The 16,823-nt window shown below is 31.3% G+C and overlaps 1 protein-coding gene across 2 annotated transcripts in view; it reads right to left on the minus strand.

The window, feature by feature from the left end:
- Positions 1–8,715, minus strand: part of LOC127735524 (advillin-like) — a 52,311-nt gene extending 43,596 nt beyond the window's left edge. Inside the window, exon 1 of one of the 2 annotated variants that reach the window (XM_052245708.1) lies at positions 8,667–8,715. In XM_052245708.1, coding sequence (XP_052101668.1) covers positions 8,667–8,700 — 34 coding nt within the window. In that variant the 5' untranslated portion in view covers positions 8,701–8,715. Of the gene's footprint in view, positions 1–6,450; positions 6,578–8,666 lie in introns of those variants that run through there. The other variant, XM_052245709.1, reaches the window with a different exon arrangement.
- Between the last annotated feature and the right edge of the window lie 8,108 nt (positions 8,716–16,823).

Raw genomic sequence — 16,823 nt, forward strand, 5'->3', positions numbered from 1 at the left:
AATACAATAAAACTAACGTTAATACAAACTGGGCTCAGGTTTCACTAGCCAATGAATATGTGATAGTACATCCAGCAGATAGAACGACCTGTATGATTTAAGGCGAAATATTGGTATACATTTAAAGATTTCAAAACCCTCTATTCTCAATGTAATTCATCACCATGGCATTTGGGGAAAAAGATGCTACTGTAATAAGAATTGACATTGAACAAGGAATGAAACAAAGAACAAAATGTAGAATAAAATAGAATAGAAGAGAAAATATGTAGCATTTCAATTCAATCAATGTAAAATGAACAAGATTTGAATCACCTCTAATGCCCTGTACGTTGTTTTGTTAGTAATAGGGATTGCGCTTTTTCCTGGAAGTTCGCTGATTAGTTGTATATCAATCTTTATACGTGATTTGAAATGACCAGAAATTCCTAAGATTTCTATACCACTTCAATGTTCTTAGTGATGAAGGAAAAACAAATTAAAAAAATTCTTTGAACCAGTTCAACACCGAGACCGTTATATTAAGAAATTATGACCACGAACAGATTTCATCAATATAGTTTAATATATGCAATCTAGAACATGTATTTATGCAATCTTATCATTGTTGCAAATGAACAATAAATGGTAAAAACATAGAACGCCGGTTAAGTTGACAAGCGATTATATATATACAAAGGGTAACCCAGACCTATAAACTGAGAAAGACCGAATAGAGCAAACGTCAGTGTTAAAGTTCCATTTATACTGCTGACGCGACCTGAATACGAATTAACAAGAATCCCGTACAACAGTTACGAAGATAAAACTATAGACAATACATTTCTACAGACTAAAATTCGATGTTCGAAGTATGAATGGAACTAAACTGACTAAGTTATATATTTTACAAGCTATGTTGTCCATGCACCAAATATATAATCGTAACAAGTCACTCAAAGGCGTGTTGTTTTTCCGAACAAAACCATTTTTGCTACAACACTGTGTTTATAGACATTAAATACAAAATAGATTTATTATCTGAAATTTAAAAAAAAAAAGTACTCACATAAACAAGAGGATCATGTAATGGCAGTTATCATGCATTTGAAGGTTTCAAAATGATAGAAAATAGTCTGCACATATTGACTGCTTTTGTTTTATTTAGGTTCTCTAAGAGCAACTAGATATGAATTAGTAATAAAGACAAGTGAACCATGAGTATTTTAATTGCTTTTCCGACAATAAAGAAACTATCAACAAAAACATGAAAATTAAAATGATGAAAAAATATATCCACACTCATCATTTCATTATAATGTAAAATAAAAAAGAATCAAAACATTTCATTTAAATTGGATATCTTCGTCATAATGTAAAAGAATTTTTATTTTGCATTAACCTTATGGGAGATCCAAGACATGCACCAGTACGTTTATAAAAGGAGAGATAAAATGACTTAAAGGAGTATGTTGACGAAGGGCTTTAATTGGTCATGAGATTTTAATGTTTTTAATCAAGCCAAAATACTACAAATTTCAGAAAGAAATTTTGTGATAATACTATTAATACAAAATAACCTCTTTTTGCTACATCAGTGGTTGTAACATCAGTTTAGGTCCAATATATGGTATAATTTACTTTGGCCGCAAATATAGAAATTGTTTGTTTCTATGGATTCAATGTGACTATTGGCACCTTTTGGTTATAGAACATTTTGGATCGTAGGTTGAGGCGAAAGTTTTCCTAAAGCTTTTAAGTGCAAAATGTACTTACTTTGAAGTCTATTATGTTCTCTTATGAAGAAATTTGTGGCATAGTATTAAGGGCTTTGTAATAGACCCATTTAAGAACCAACTTATGGCCTCTAAAAATATAACGATGAAGTTAAAATCCATGGCCATATTTGGCCAAAATTGAACCTTGTCCTTTACGCATGTCAAAAAAAGGAAACGGAAAAAAGTAAAATTCAACTGTTCCGCAGCTATACGGTAAATTATATAGATTACATACCAAATTGAATGACCAGTTTAAAATTATTTTTTAAAGAGAAATTAGCACTAAGTCTTGTAAATTGTATAAAAAAGTTTAAGCAATTTAATTTTACAAACAAACTACTGTACAAGACACACAAACAAATGTCACCGATTCCTTTGTTTATGCTTTCCATTTGTTTTTGACTGTTCTCTCACTTACGTAAACACCGCATAGTACCAAGTGTCAATACATGTAGTGTATACACCTTACAGTACCAAGTGGCACATGTAATGTATACACCTTGTAGTACCAATTGTCAACTCGTGTAATGTGGGTTAATGTTATTGACGCGATACTTGTAGCACAGCCTTTCAAAATATAGTGGCGGGTCATTGGTTCCATATTATAAGTTTTCAAGGGCAATGTTTGGTTAAAATTTAATTTCTAAAGATTAAATGGAGAGTTAGAGAATACAATCTTTTCAATTGGGATATCAAATTGCAGATAAAACACCTAAAATAAACTTTAATTCATACATATACCTGCATATAGTGACAAGTGATTTAGAAAAATATATTTGTGATTGAATTCATGTATTATATAAAAGTGTTTTATTATCATAAATACTTATGGTGTATTTATATATCTCAAACACTTAGCAACAGCAGGACTTATGAAATTAAATTTACAGTGAATCCTTACAATTCAAGAAAGCTTTAGTGATTACTTGCTTTAATATTAAACTTTGCTTTTAAGGACTCGTGACATTTGTATTATTCCCTGTGGGTCAAGTGGAATACTTCATAATATATATTTGTATGGTTCTCATCCGTCAAATAGTAAATGTTTAACAAGATTTTTCCATTTCGAAAAGAACAGAAAAATTGACATTTACATAAATCAAACGTTTATTTCTCTTTAATTTTCATTTCGTTTTTACTTGAATCAATAAAGTCTCATATGAGTCGTTTTAAAGTGTTTAGTGTGATTATTTGGAATACTAGTAGATTATGTTCGCATCAACTTTGTTGTGTATCTTAGACGCATGAAATTATTAAACGTGTTGTTTTCAATTTTTTAACATTTGTTTGAGTAGGTGTAACAATATCCTGCTATGCCAAAGACGACCATGCAGTCGGTTTCCAACGATACTGTTTAGCATGCTAATTTATTCTTCAATAGTCTAGTTGGCAGAATGATCTAATGCCCTTGACACCGTACATGCTCGCGTTTCCGTTGACGTCTCAACAACTTGAGCTATAAATATAGGATAAAAATTTGGAAACCTTTTGCAGATCTACCACTGCTGAGCTTAATTTCGAGATAAGTATATGTACAAGAACTTCACTCGAAGTTAATATTAACTTTATTGACTTTCATTTATTAATACACGTAGAAAATATAACATCCTACATAAAAAAACATATGATCTGAAAAAAATGTTATCCTTGAACCCTCTCCCACCCGAAACAACCCTTATCGCGCTTGACATTACCTCCCTCTTTAACATCCCCACTGACTGAATTTTCAATATAGCTACTAACTTTGATATTGAAATGCAATAATCTTCTCTAGCCAATTAAGGTTACGATCCGACCCTCTGGTGAGGAGGGTACCGGATCGTAACCGTTGTTTCGCGAAGATGATATAAATGGTAAACACTATTTCCATTAAAATGAAACAGCAATGGAGACAAAAATGGTCACGTTCTATGCCAATATCTTTGTGGTCAAATAAAAACAGCAAATTCTCCGATACCTCGGGTTACTAACCTCTCAGAATAAAGCGGTTTGTTTAACCAAAGATACTGTGACAAAGCGATAACGTTAACTTCGCGACCATCCAACCAACGTGTGCTATGATTGCGTTGGATAAAAACCGCAATTTTTATACGTGTGCATTCAAAACAAATTTCTTGGTAGAGGGGTCTAAATACAGCACAAACAACATTTTCCAAAAGACCAAAAAAGTGAAAAAGTATATTTTAACAAAACGCATTTGACTCAGTAGCAGGTCGAACAACGGATGTTCTTTAACCCTGCTGACTGCCATTGGCGATTGCCAAATAAACGAATCACCAGATGTAACAAAATGGATCTTAACTATTAATTTAATATCAAACAGAAAACAATAAACTTGCGGAAAAGGTGGTATACCGCATGGTTATATATATATTAAACCAATGTTTGTTATTAAGAACATCGACTGTTGAAAATAAATATTACAGACAGCATCAGACAGATGATAAACAACACAAGATAAAATCCACACAAAACAACATCAAGTTTAAAACAACAATTGGTAAACAGATGCATTCCCATTGTTTATACATAGATGTAAGACAGCATGAGCTTAAGTATGTAGATTAACCCTAAGCAAAAAAAATGGTTATCAAGATTATCAAGCAGTAATGCTACCGAGTTCTGCAAAAAATAAAAAAACATCTCATCAAATGATCAATACTACTAGATATCCAGATTGTATGGAAGGTGTTGTACCTAATACATTTCTAAATTGTTTGTTACATGCCATTTAAGAATAAAATAACTCATTAAATCTTATCGGAAACATCCAGGTTTGAGTAGGATGTTGTTTAATACAAGGCTAATGAACAAGAGCTTTACAATTTATATATCGCTAACATAACATAAGTATTGTGTTGTGACGACGATAGCTATAATGTATTCCTAAGGATGTATAGTATTAATGTTATAATGTATATCATTGTCGTCTCAACGTCCTCAGTGAAAAAAAAATACTGATTATCATTTTAAATGGATACATGGTAAATCTTTGTAACTAGGGAATATAACAATAAGAAAAACAGAACAGTCACAACAACAACACACACGTGGGCTTTTCATTTCAATAAATCTGAGGTCACTTACTGATCCTTAACAGATGTAAGGTTATTTTCTTTATTAAATCTATATGTATAGATCTGACAACAGACGTACTTATATAGTTAAAAGGGGGTTTATCTATGTAGGCACACCAGTGGTTAACTTATTAGATGTTATATAAGGTTAGATGATATGGAATTAGAAATCTTATTAAAGGGTTTTGTCAAATTAAATTGCAGTAAAATCTCGGATAGAATAATCTTTTTCAATTTTTCTGATCAAAGGTTTTGAATAGCATTTGAAACGTCTTATTTCCAGTTCATTTGGTACTTTACGTATTTTTTCATTCGAGCAAATGAAATGACTTCACACCTCGGTAGTTCGCATAGCTTCGTTTTTTATTACATTTTTATTCCCTCTAAAAGTTGATGCTGAATCGAATGTAAATTAATGGATTCATTAATTGTAAATAAATTGATTTTTTCTGTAATTTAAGGAAATTTAAATGAAATTAGATATGTAAAATGTGAAACTTAAGGAAACACATTTAAAACATTCGAACTTGTTTGTGCTCGTTGTCATACAAAATTTATCAATAGATCAAATTATGCAAATTACAATAATAAAACGTGTTTTACTTCATTTTCTGTAAACAACAAATAAATAACACTTGGTACTACCCGAAACCATTTGTATTAAATGTCACTTGTAATGCATACTTTTTTACCCACCCCATAGCGGATACAATTATAATTACATATGGGCTTTAGAATGTTGTATTTTATTAGTAGATAACGCTAAGGATGGAGCCGTATTAAATGTGTAATTATATCAGTAGTAGCAATACTATACCAAGATAACTAAAAGTTTAAAAAAAAAATAGATCATTGCTAACACACATCCATGCGCGCGCGCAAATGCCGTGCAGAAGAGATCAATTTTAAGTAATTATAAAGTAGTCTCGGATAGATAAACAAATATAGTACCTCCAAGGATAAATCAGTGGTCTCGCTTTACACGAGTCAACTTTTGTTAATCAAGGCAACAGATTACTCGATTGCAAGTGATTGTTTTGCCCAGTGTTCTATGCCACGAAATGGAATTGAATCTCAATAAAAGAATGAATACAGAGATGGAAGCCACCTATTCAATATGTAAAGCTCAGAAACCTGTTTAATGATGAAGAAACTAATTTAAGATATACTCCGGATAACGAATATTCGGAAATGGTAAAAATATAACCGTATCCATAAGACATTTGTATTTCCTGACCTACCTACTGAAGAAACATTTTGTTTTCGAATTTTAAAATTTATCAGTTTACTTTCAGCTTTTTTTTTCGATTCAGTGACAAGCCGTGAATACTTCTTTTAGTTTAATATCCTTAAATAATCATTCAGTTCATTTCGTCTTCCTTTGTTTTGTTTTTTTTTTTTATTTCGTTAAAGGATTTTTTTTTCCATTATGAGAAACTTTTTTTTATTAAAAAACGAATATTCATATCAATAAATCAATTAAGATTTTTTTTATAAACAGAAAAAAAATATTTTCACAAATAGACAGAAGTGAAAGTTTTATATCATAATCTTTTATACAAATAAAATTATTAAAGACCAATCACTGAAAGATTAATATATAAACAAAACCTTACCCATTGTGAATAAAACGTTGGCGATGTTATCTCCAAACGGTGCGTTCTGAAGGCTATGTATAGGCACTACGTGTTAAATAGATAGGTACTCAACTACAATCAAATGAAGTCAACCTTCACCAACAGACCGGATTCAGATATGATAAAGATATTTGATCTCAAAATTTTAATAACTTAGTCAAAAGTATGATTTATCTATAGAGCCTTTTAAAGCATGTTTATAATGAGTTTTAAAATTACTTGGCAAGTAGATGGAAAATGTTTAATCAACTAGCTATATATATATAGTGCAGGATACATATTCGTACTGGCGGCAAATATCCATTGATGGGCACGAAAAAACAAAAGGTTAATAATTTCGTTAACTCTGTATAAGAAATTTGAAATACAGGATACTTATTCATATAGGGAGCTTAGGTTCCACCGATAGTAACGACAATACAACGACTTCGTTATACTGTATGTAACTAATGACTTTGCATGATTTTCCTTGTTTGAAATCTTAAAAGGTAAATGAAAGAAAAAAACTGAAAAAATGCAATTGTTGATTCCATGCAAGACATTATTTTTTAAGTATTAACTTTAAAAGTTGATTGTTTTATCTTTAATTTTGTTTTAATGGTGATAAACTTAAATGAATATAATTCCAGAAACGCACTGTGCAAAATGGAAATTTGTACTTGTTTTCCTATGTCAGTACATATCAAACTTGAATTGATTATTTTTTGGCCAAAAACTGAAATGGAAAGGAAAATAAATCTACTCATATATTAAACAAATACCTAAACGAATTGCTCACAAAATATTTCTAAGTCAAATCGGTTAAAGTATTCAAAATTTGTTTAATTCTAAAAATAAAGCTAAACTTACAAATCTATCAGGTGTATAAATACCTAAATTGGTCTTCCTAGCTAGAAAGCAACGGTTATCTCATACTGATATTAAATGTTTATACCTCTGCTGTGGTTTATTATTTGTTATGATGTAATACTTATAAGAAAATTCTTTGTGCTAATGTATTTACAATGGCTGTTAAAGAATGAATTGTTTTTCCTTCTACTGAGTTGGTATTACTGCTTTTAACGAGGGTTCATACTACCTAGTTGCAAGTGATTTGAATATACATGTTCTATCTAGTGTTTTTTTTTCGATTTTACTGATGCTCTCAAACATTGAATAGTTTGGGCTTTCCAAACATTTGGTCTGGAGCGAACTTGAAGGTTATTCCAGGAAGACTTGCTGTTCGCACAAAAATCATGTGTATAATGGTGACCTTGGTGTACTGGTATGAACAAATGAATTCATTGATGTTGGTGAACATTGTCAAGAAGTAATTTTACGCTGCCAAATTGTCTCCAAATGTAAAACAGAGACAAAAGATACATAAGGAATTTTCAAACTCATTATTCGAAGACAAACTGACTACGCCATGGTAAAATAACGAAAAACAAAAAGACAAAAAAAAAAAAAAAAAAAAAAAAATGAGTACCGCGAACTCTACCAAATACCAGAGTTGATCTCAGGTGCTCAGAAAGGGTAAAATACATCCGGCATTATTCTTGCTTGAATATCGATCGTTACAGCTTCATTATAACTAAACATTGGTTAAGAGTTTTGGTAGTAGAATCAGGATTCTGTCTTTTCTGGGTTGTGCTACGTTGTTCAGGGCCAAACAATGTCCCGCTGACATAACAACCAATGATCAAATAATTAATAACAATGTAAAATAAATAAATATATACTAGTACATTGAAACAAACAGAAGTTAATTGAAATTCGGGAAATATTTGACTATATGAATATCGCTATTTGAATTGTATAAACTGCTTCAATTCATTATCTTGCTTGAATTGTTGGCAATGGATTATAGTATATGTTGCCCGAAATCATTTGCATGTGTGTTGCATTTATTAATATTAAGTCACTTCGATTTGAACAAAGTAATGGTTAAACAAATAATCAAGGATATAAAAATTATCGTAATTGAAAAATCACAGATGCTTTTTAAAGTGTACAACTGTTACACACACTTCGTAAGTTGCTGAATTATGTTCTAAATTGAAATCTGTTGACTTATTTGGCGATGCAAGTGCAGTTTGAGGATGTGGTGGGGTGGGGCTATATAAATAAAATCGTGTGATAGTATATTGTATGATATGATTTCACAAAATTCTGAGACAACAATAAGATAAGATAGTTCTTTTCTGTTGACTTACCTTCATTTAACAATAAATTTAAGAATTTCATCATGTTGCCTTCTGTTAATCCGAAGACACTAAACACCAAATCTTTGTCAAATATATACCATATAAAGTAAAAGTAAACAAAACTTTCACACGTTAATTATTAATAAACAAAAGGAAATATGACCGTATTGGGTAAGTGCACGTGATCAGTGAACTAAAAAAGAAACAAAACAAATTGTGAAAGGTATTCCGTTGTGCTATACAGCCGGGGCGTTATTAATTGCAGCAGGTCGGATTTCAGGTTAGTTTAATGATTGGAAAGAACAAAGATAAATCGGGAAATGAAGTAGTATTTAAATGGTTAGAGATTACATTGAGGGGCCGATGTTGGCACTTTCTACCCCCTTACAAGTTAGTATTATCAGTACTTATACGATAGAGGTTGGTTTATGAATACTTCATGCTTTATAGTTTTGCTTGGATTTAAAGGTATGACAAAGTGATACGTCATTCATTTTAGTAGAGTACCAAATAAATGTCATTTTGATAACGTTCTTTGAATTGGACAATATGATTAGAATGAATGCAAAGTCGAATATCTAAATTTAACTATATCGAACGAATTAATTAGTTTAGGTTTTTTATGTTTCTTTTAATGTCTATGTAATGATTAATCATGCAATCAAAAACAAGGGATTCATATGAATAACGTCTATAGATATAATTATTTATACAATTAAAAATAATCATAATATTTGACTACAAAATGCAGAGCAATTTAAAGAGAATCAACTAATAGCAATTTTCGTTGGTTGGATCGAGGATCGAGCACACGACTTTCCGTTCTCGAAGCGAGCACGCTACCACGAGATCACAGAGGCGATGTGTCTCTAATAAAGCAATACATTTCATTGTTTAATATACACAGATTCTACCGGTAATCAATTTTGACGTAATAATTTGGATTTTCTTTAAGAAATCTTTCCAGTGAAGTATTATATTTTCAATAGTAAAGACATATACATGCCATGTTTTTTGTGATTCAGGCAAGCACAAGTGAGTATATTTCCCTTAAACATCTTAAAAACAGCCTAGCGGAGGGCTCATTCGAGGTTTATACAATTAAGTTTATGAGTAATAAAAATTGGTAGTTTTTGTTATTCGGTAACATTAATACAACTTATCGCTATTTTTTGGCGAATACTCATTGGATATCATAAACGTTCGCGAATCAAGTTTTTATGCTAAGAGGGAAAATGTTTTACACCACAAGATATAAGTCATTGTTGTATGACGCCAATAGTTCAATTGTCGCAGAATCTTGGATCGAAGTATCCCAGATTCCCTAATAGAAATAAGGTCTATTGAAAGTCTCAAATTGAAATTCAACTAACAACTCAATTAAAAATGCAGAGTCTGAATCGTAACGATAGCTCCGACTGATCACGATTGAACATCACATATTGTTACTTTTTGTTGCTTGATTCCTTATTATGCATTTTATGTAATAATTGCTCTCTGCTGTATATCATTTGACATGTTGTAAATATGTTTTCATTGCTGTAGCATATTGACTGTTTTCTGTAATAAAGTGTGCATTCATATCTGTCAACTCAATCAACTCCATTAAAAAAATATTGCAACTTTGAATCGATCGAAACGATATATTCGATTGATCACGATTAAACATCACCTGTCAACTCATTTGAACACTGTAAGAACTCGATCGTAAATGAAAACCTGTAGAGTCAGTTGAATACGGTCGAAACGATCGTAAGTTTTGAAAACAAAAGAACATGTTGATTAAATTGATCAACTCTTAATTGATATCGGATAGTAACGATTGAATACGATTGATACAAGGCTGCGTCTTAAGATTAGAATGTTCGGCAATAGACGAAAGTAGACAAATGCTACTAAAGCATCATTTTATAAACAGACCAAATATTTTAAAATTTCAAGGTCTAATGAATAGCAACAACCCGTCTGAACTGAACAATCTGTGTAAGTTTATAAGAATTATTATGAAATGCCTAGAATCTCCGGTGTAACTCCTTTATGTCTCTACTTTGCATTTGTATCTAAAATTTATACTATGTATGTTAATTTATTTGTATATGTCTCTGTACCATTGTACTTTGGTTTACGAGAATAAAGATATATATATATATGAAAGCAAGAAAGGTGGTTAATTGAATCGATAAACTTTTAATCGATCGTAACGATTGAATACGATCGATACCATCTTGTCGCCTAATATTTTGCGGGAAAATAACTTTCCAACGTTCGGAGAAGGATCCCGCTAAACTATACATGCAGAGCCAAATAACTAAAAATTCTGGCAAAAATAAACATTTTGTTTTGTTTCATTTAAATACGACAAAGGATTTCTTTTATATCAGATTCTATTGGTAATTTTGCGTAATTATAAAATTCAAATCTGAAGATAAGATTTCGATTTTACGTCGTTATCATAAAGAAAAGCAGTAATAACAGGACTTGAAAGTTCCTTATCGCGTTGATAATTATCTCCCCTGAAATTGTATAGTGGAAACCCCATGTTGGCATAGATGATTAAAAATCCTTCTCGCGATTTTTGGATTTGGACAAAGGTTTACACTTACAGTTCTCATCTGTATCCTCTGTGGAACTATCGCTTTGTATGTCAAACTCGATAGTTTTTCCCGTGCAGTTCTTATTCTGATTATATGGTCTTTCTAAATAAAACCTGTCCGTCTCTACCAAATACTGTAAGAAAGACGACGCCATTTTAAAAATGACGTCAAACTTTCAATTACGTCATGATCGTAGTCGTGGGCGCATGGTATCTTACGCAGGCCCAGCTCTGTAGCAGGTAAGACTTATCAAAAAGGTTATTTATTCTACAACCCTTGAATGTCTTTAGGTTATTTTTGTCGTTGGGTTATTGTCCTATTGACGTAACTCCAACATACACTTTTATTCATAATAATATCAAGCTTGTTGACTGATTGGATTTTTTATTCTAGAGCCGTTAAAAATCGAAAGACTGCTGTGTTTTCCAGAAAAATGTATTAGTAAAAAAAAATCACAAGGTCTTTCGTGCGAACGAACAGTCTACAAAACACTAATCAGAAAACTAATGACTGAACAACACGAACCCCAGAAAAAAACTGAGGTTGGTCTCAGGTGCTATGGAATCAGATCCTGCTTCATTAGTGTAACCCGTCGTGTTGCTCATGATACGTTCGGTGATAAGCGCAATCAGTGATAACAAAATAGAGAAAAAGAGGACAGAATAGTGGCTACAAAAATTGAACATAATATCTGTGGCCACCTCTGAGAATGATATCCAATAGCGGTCAACTAAATCATTATGGCTTCCGTAAAACTTTCGATTTGATGACTTTTAACTTTACCAGTATGGACCTTTGGTTTAATAGCTCCCCTGTAAGCAGTAGCCCTCTATCAAGGAAATCATGATAGGAATCACAAGTTCTGGAATATCGTATAATCTAGGACATTTATGCCCCATTTGCAGGCGCTGCTAGAATGATGCTATATAGAAACGGAAAATTCATAAAATCATATCTTTTGTGATAAAGTTTAGTTATCAACTGACCAATTTCTAGTTAAGGCGAGATATGAAGAAGACTTACTAGAAATTGTATCTGTGTTCTCAAGTTCAACGGGGTAGATGTGTTATATCCTTTTGAAGACATAGTTTAAATTTTTATTTACCTGACTGACAGATATACCTTGTTGTATTCACTAAGATACATTATTGTTATACTGAAAATTCCTGTGACAACACTTTGAGTAGATCGGTATGCTCGAGAACTTAGATGTTGAAAATTGGTAAACGTATCAATCTATGTAATAAGTTTTATGGAAGCCCGAGAGCTCATGAAGGAACTTAGGTTTATTTCCCCTGAAACTGAGATGAAGAAACCAGATCATCGAATATGATTTTACGGGGGGAAATATATTTAACAGAAAACTTTGTCAGAAAAAAACGGTAACAGAAAGTCCAACAAAACACCTAATACTCCGGCTTTTTAATCCCGAATTTTAGTCACTTGGACTTAAGACAACTTCTTATTATCCATCGAAATGACCTCCGAAGACTGCCAATGGTCATAATTTTTTTTTATAACCAGATATAAATAAAAATATAAAGAGACAGAAAAGCATGTGCAACGTATAATGAGGACTTTTCTACGTCCGTTTGATTTCATGTCATAGATTAGACATTAAAACTATATGTGTATCATTTATAAAGTGATTTATTATGGGCCAGATCAGTCAACAAAATGGTTATTCCTGATGGCTCCCTTGTTTCACTTTATTTTATTTTCAAAGAATGAACATGCTGACCATATACTGAACACATGCGCAAATAAGGGTCAAAGGTTGCATGAATACGGATTCAAATGAGGTTGAATTATTGACTTGCAAGCCAATACTACATTAACAAAGTTTTTGAGCTTACAAAACTAAACATAACTTGTTGCTATAAGCGAAATATAATTTCTATATTCGGCTTTTAAAAATGTTTGAAACAAAAACGAAATAATATTTTTTTTAATTTTGTTTGTCTCATTTGTAGCTAAAGGATGTTGTATTTCACTTCCATTCAACATTTACAATAATTCCCTATATGGTCATAGCACAAATATGTAAACACTTTGATTGCAAGGCACCATGCCTCCGCTTGCACTATTACATTTTAATGTTCAGTGAACTATGAAATCTGGATCAAAACCCAAATTATTTGACATATAAATATGATCACAAATACAAAATAAACAAAAAAGCCTGTACAACTAAAACCAACAATTAATTTCTTATAGGAGTTATTTCATTTTATTGACCTGTTTTAAACAGTTTTAGCATTTTTGTGTTTTCATGATAGTAATAGAAATACAAATTTGGGGGCGTCTTTTTACCACAGAACAAACAAAATATACAACAGAACATCCAAATTTTAATGCTAGAGACATTATTGTTGTTCTTGTTAAACAAGAGACTCTAAAGAGGCTGTGTTGCTCACCTGCACCTTCAACAATGGCCACTTTTTAGTAAAAATCATCATTAAAGGGGAACAACTCTATTAAGAGTTAACTGACAATTTCAGTCATGTTAACATATTTGTAGATCTTCTCCTGCTGACAATTTTTCTTTTCTGAAGGATCTATCCATCAGATATTTGTCTTCCTGACCATTTTTACTTTAAAAGTTTCTATCTATCTATTATAGTTTTTAGATATTAAAGGCAAAAACGCAAAAAGGAGTAGGATCATTAAGGCCTGGTTTTGGCCCATGAAAATAAAATGTTGGGACAACTATTTCAAATTGGCACCTAATGTTTGGAGATGCATAGAGTCAAGAAATATAACTGAAAAACATAAGTTTTTTTATCTGATGACGTCACAATTCCCTCATAATATGCACCGTTTTCATGAAAACGATGAAAAATACAGAACTAATGCAGTATTCCATCGTTATTTCAATTATGGAAACAACGTCACAATTACGTCATAATATGCACCGTTTTCATGAAAACGATGAAAAATACAGAACTAGTGCAGTATTCCATCGTTATTTCAATTATGGAAACAACGTCACAATTACGTCATTATATGCACCGTTTTCATGAAAAGGATGAAAAATACAGAACTAATGCAGAATTCCATCGTTATTTCAATTATGGAAACATCGTGCACAGCTAAAAAACAACAAAACAACTTAAAGAGATGCTTTATTATAACGATTGAAATGATCTCACCAAATATAGTTGTTTCTTGGGTGCGCACATACTTTTCCAATCTAAAATATACCTAAAATTTAATTCAAAACACTGAAAATCAAGAAATTTGACAAAATATACAAATTTCTTCATGGTTTGTTGCCATGGTAACTTGTGTTATGTGGAATTGGTTTTCATTTTCTGAATACCTTGTACCTTAGTCTAGTTAAGACAAATTTAAGAATATGTATGATAACTTTTTAATTTGCAGTAATATTTGGGCCAAATAAGGGCCTTATTACCCCTACTCCATTGGTAAAAATCGTCATTAAAGGACAATAACTCTAATAAGGAGTCTTCTGACCATTTGGGTCATTATGATTTATTTGTAGATCTTGTCTTGCTGATCATTTTTGCCTTTTAAATTTTCTGTCTATCTATTATAATTTTTCGAGATAATAGGGATAAACTTCTAATCAAAGCATCGTTGATGTTGTGATCCAGCCATATTCATAGCTAGTCTCATATTCTTTCTGATCATACTTTTTTCTAAATTTTTTTCTCTTTTCATTTCCAATCTTACTGTAAAATTTCTATGTTATTGTCCAAAGGTATGGAAATTTCGCAATATTGATGCAAATATAGATATATATATACTGATCTTTCAATTTTAGACTCTGTCAGATTTCATTTTTGACAAGAATGGAAAGGAAAATCGTCAAACAAGTAATATATTTTTTATATGCCATTAATAATGACAGGTTTAATAATTTCCAGAAAGAGGCCTTATAAATGCACTTTCTCAACAACAAAAATCAAAAAAAATAACTATTTTTTATCTAAATTGGTGTTCATTCTTTATTAAGAAAAAATACATTTCCTGTATTCAAATCTTAATGTACAAATACCTAATGCTGAGATATTTCCAATTACTGTTAAATAGCAATATAATGGGATATAAATGTAAAACAAACAGAAATTTTATTGCAGAACCTGAAAATGCTCAGGTAACAGTTATGCAATTTTGTTTAATATTTCAACCAAATTTCTGATAATTGTAACTAATTAATTAGAACTTGATTATTGACTTATGTCAGATGATAATGGCACTGATTTTACAAGTAAAATAAAATTTGCTTGCATTTTTTATACATATTTTTTTCATTTTAAGTATTTTCTTTGAGAAAAAAAAACACATCAGATTAATCATTCAGCTAGCTAGCAAAATTAACAGAATATTTTAATGTAGTGTAGATCAAAGTAAATAATACATTTGAAGGTTTACTATTGAGGTCAAGAATGTGTGTATTCAATTAGGTGAGTAATAAATTGTGTCTATTTAATTATGTAACAGGTCATGAGATATTAACTGTGTTGAATTAAGCCTGGGGTTGTTTCTAATTAATACTTATTTGAAAATCATGACAGTTAATAATCATTCTGATTCTTACTTGCCTATGGAAAGAATTGGACTAATACCATTTCAAAAAAGTGTGGGAATCAACTTAGATATATTAATACACATGTTAATCTACATTTCATTGAACAATAATTTACACAAGTACAAGATGCTAATTTAATACTTTCACAATTCTTATCAACTGATTCAATTGATGTACAAATACTTTTTCAAATTAATTCATAAATAGTAAATCATCATAAATTTTGATTTAGAAAGGAACTATATGCAAGTGTATATCTAAAATAAAGTCACTATTCGACCAATCTTTTCTTAATTTAAGGGCAAATAACATGTCAAAAGTTTGCAGTTGATGATTAAAATGGTGTAGAAAGTTTCTGCAAGTCATAAAAACACATAATTAGTTTCATGATATGTCTTCAACTTAGTATTCTGCACCATCTCCAAAACCAGAGTGTTCGCATAGATCCAGCATGGCTGAATCAAAAATGGTAAAAAATCATCACTTAAGGGCAATAATTCCTATAAGTAGTCATCTGACAGTTTTGACTCAAATTAAATGGACAATAGTACGAGCTCAACATTTTGAACCTTTTTTGGCTGTTTTAGAATTTCTCTATTTATAGCGGTTTGCAAAATAATAGGCAAAACTTGCATTTTACTCCTGTGTTCCTTTTTTAGGTCATGTCGGCCATCTTGGTTGGTAGGCGGGGTCATAGGATATATCATTTAAACTAGATACCTCAATGATGATTGTGGCCAAGTTTGGTTGAATTTGGCCCAGTGGTTTCAGAGGAGAAGATTTTTGTAAAAGTAAACAGACGCCGACGGAAAAAGGATACCAAGTGATGAGTAAAGCTCACTTGGCCTTTCAGCCATGTGAGCTAAAAACTATATAATCAGATTTAGGGGTGGCACAAATTTGCTACGCCCCCCATCTGAATGGGTATTAACAGTTGTCCAAAACAAGTTTTGTTGTCTCCATGAACTTTCTGTTTCCAAATAAAAAATAAGTAAGCACATTTAACATATAAACTCA

The sequence above is a fragment of the Mytilus californianus genome, unplaced genomic scaffold (assembly GCF_021869535.1).
Source record: "Mytilus californianus isolate M0D057914Y unplaced genomic scaffold, xbMytCali1.0.p SCAF_3, whole genome shotgun sequence".
NCBI lineage: Eukaryota > Metazoa > Mollusca > Bivalvia > Mytilida > Mytilidae > Mytilus > Mytilus californianus.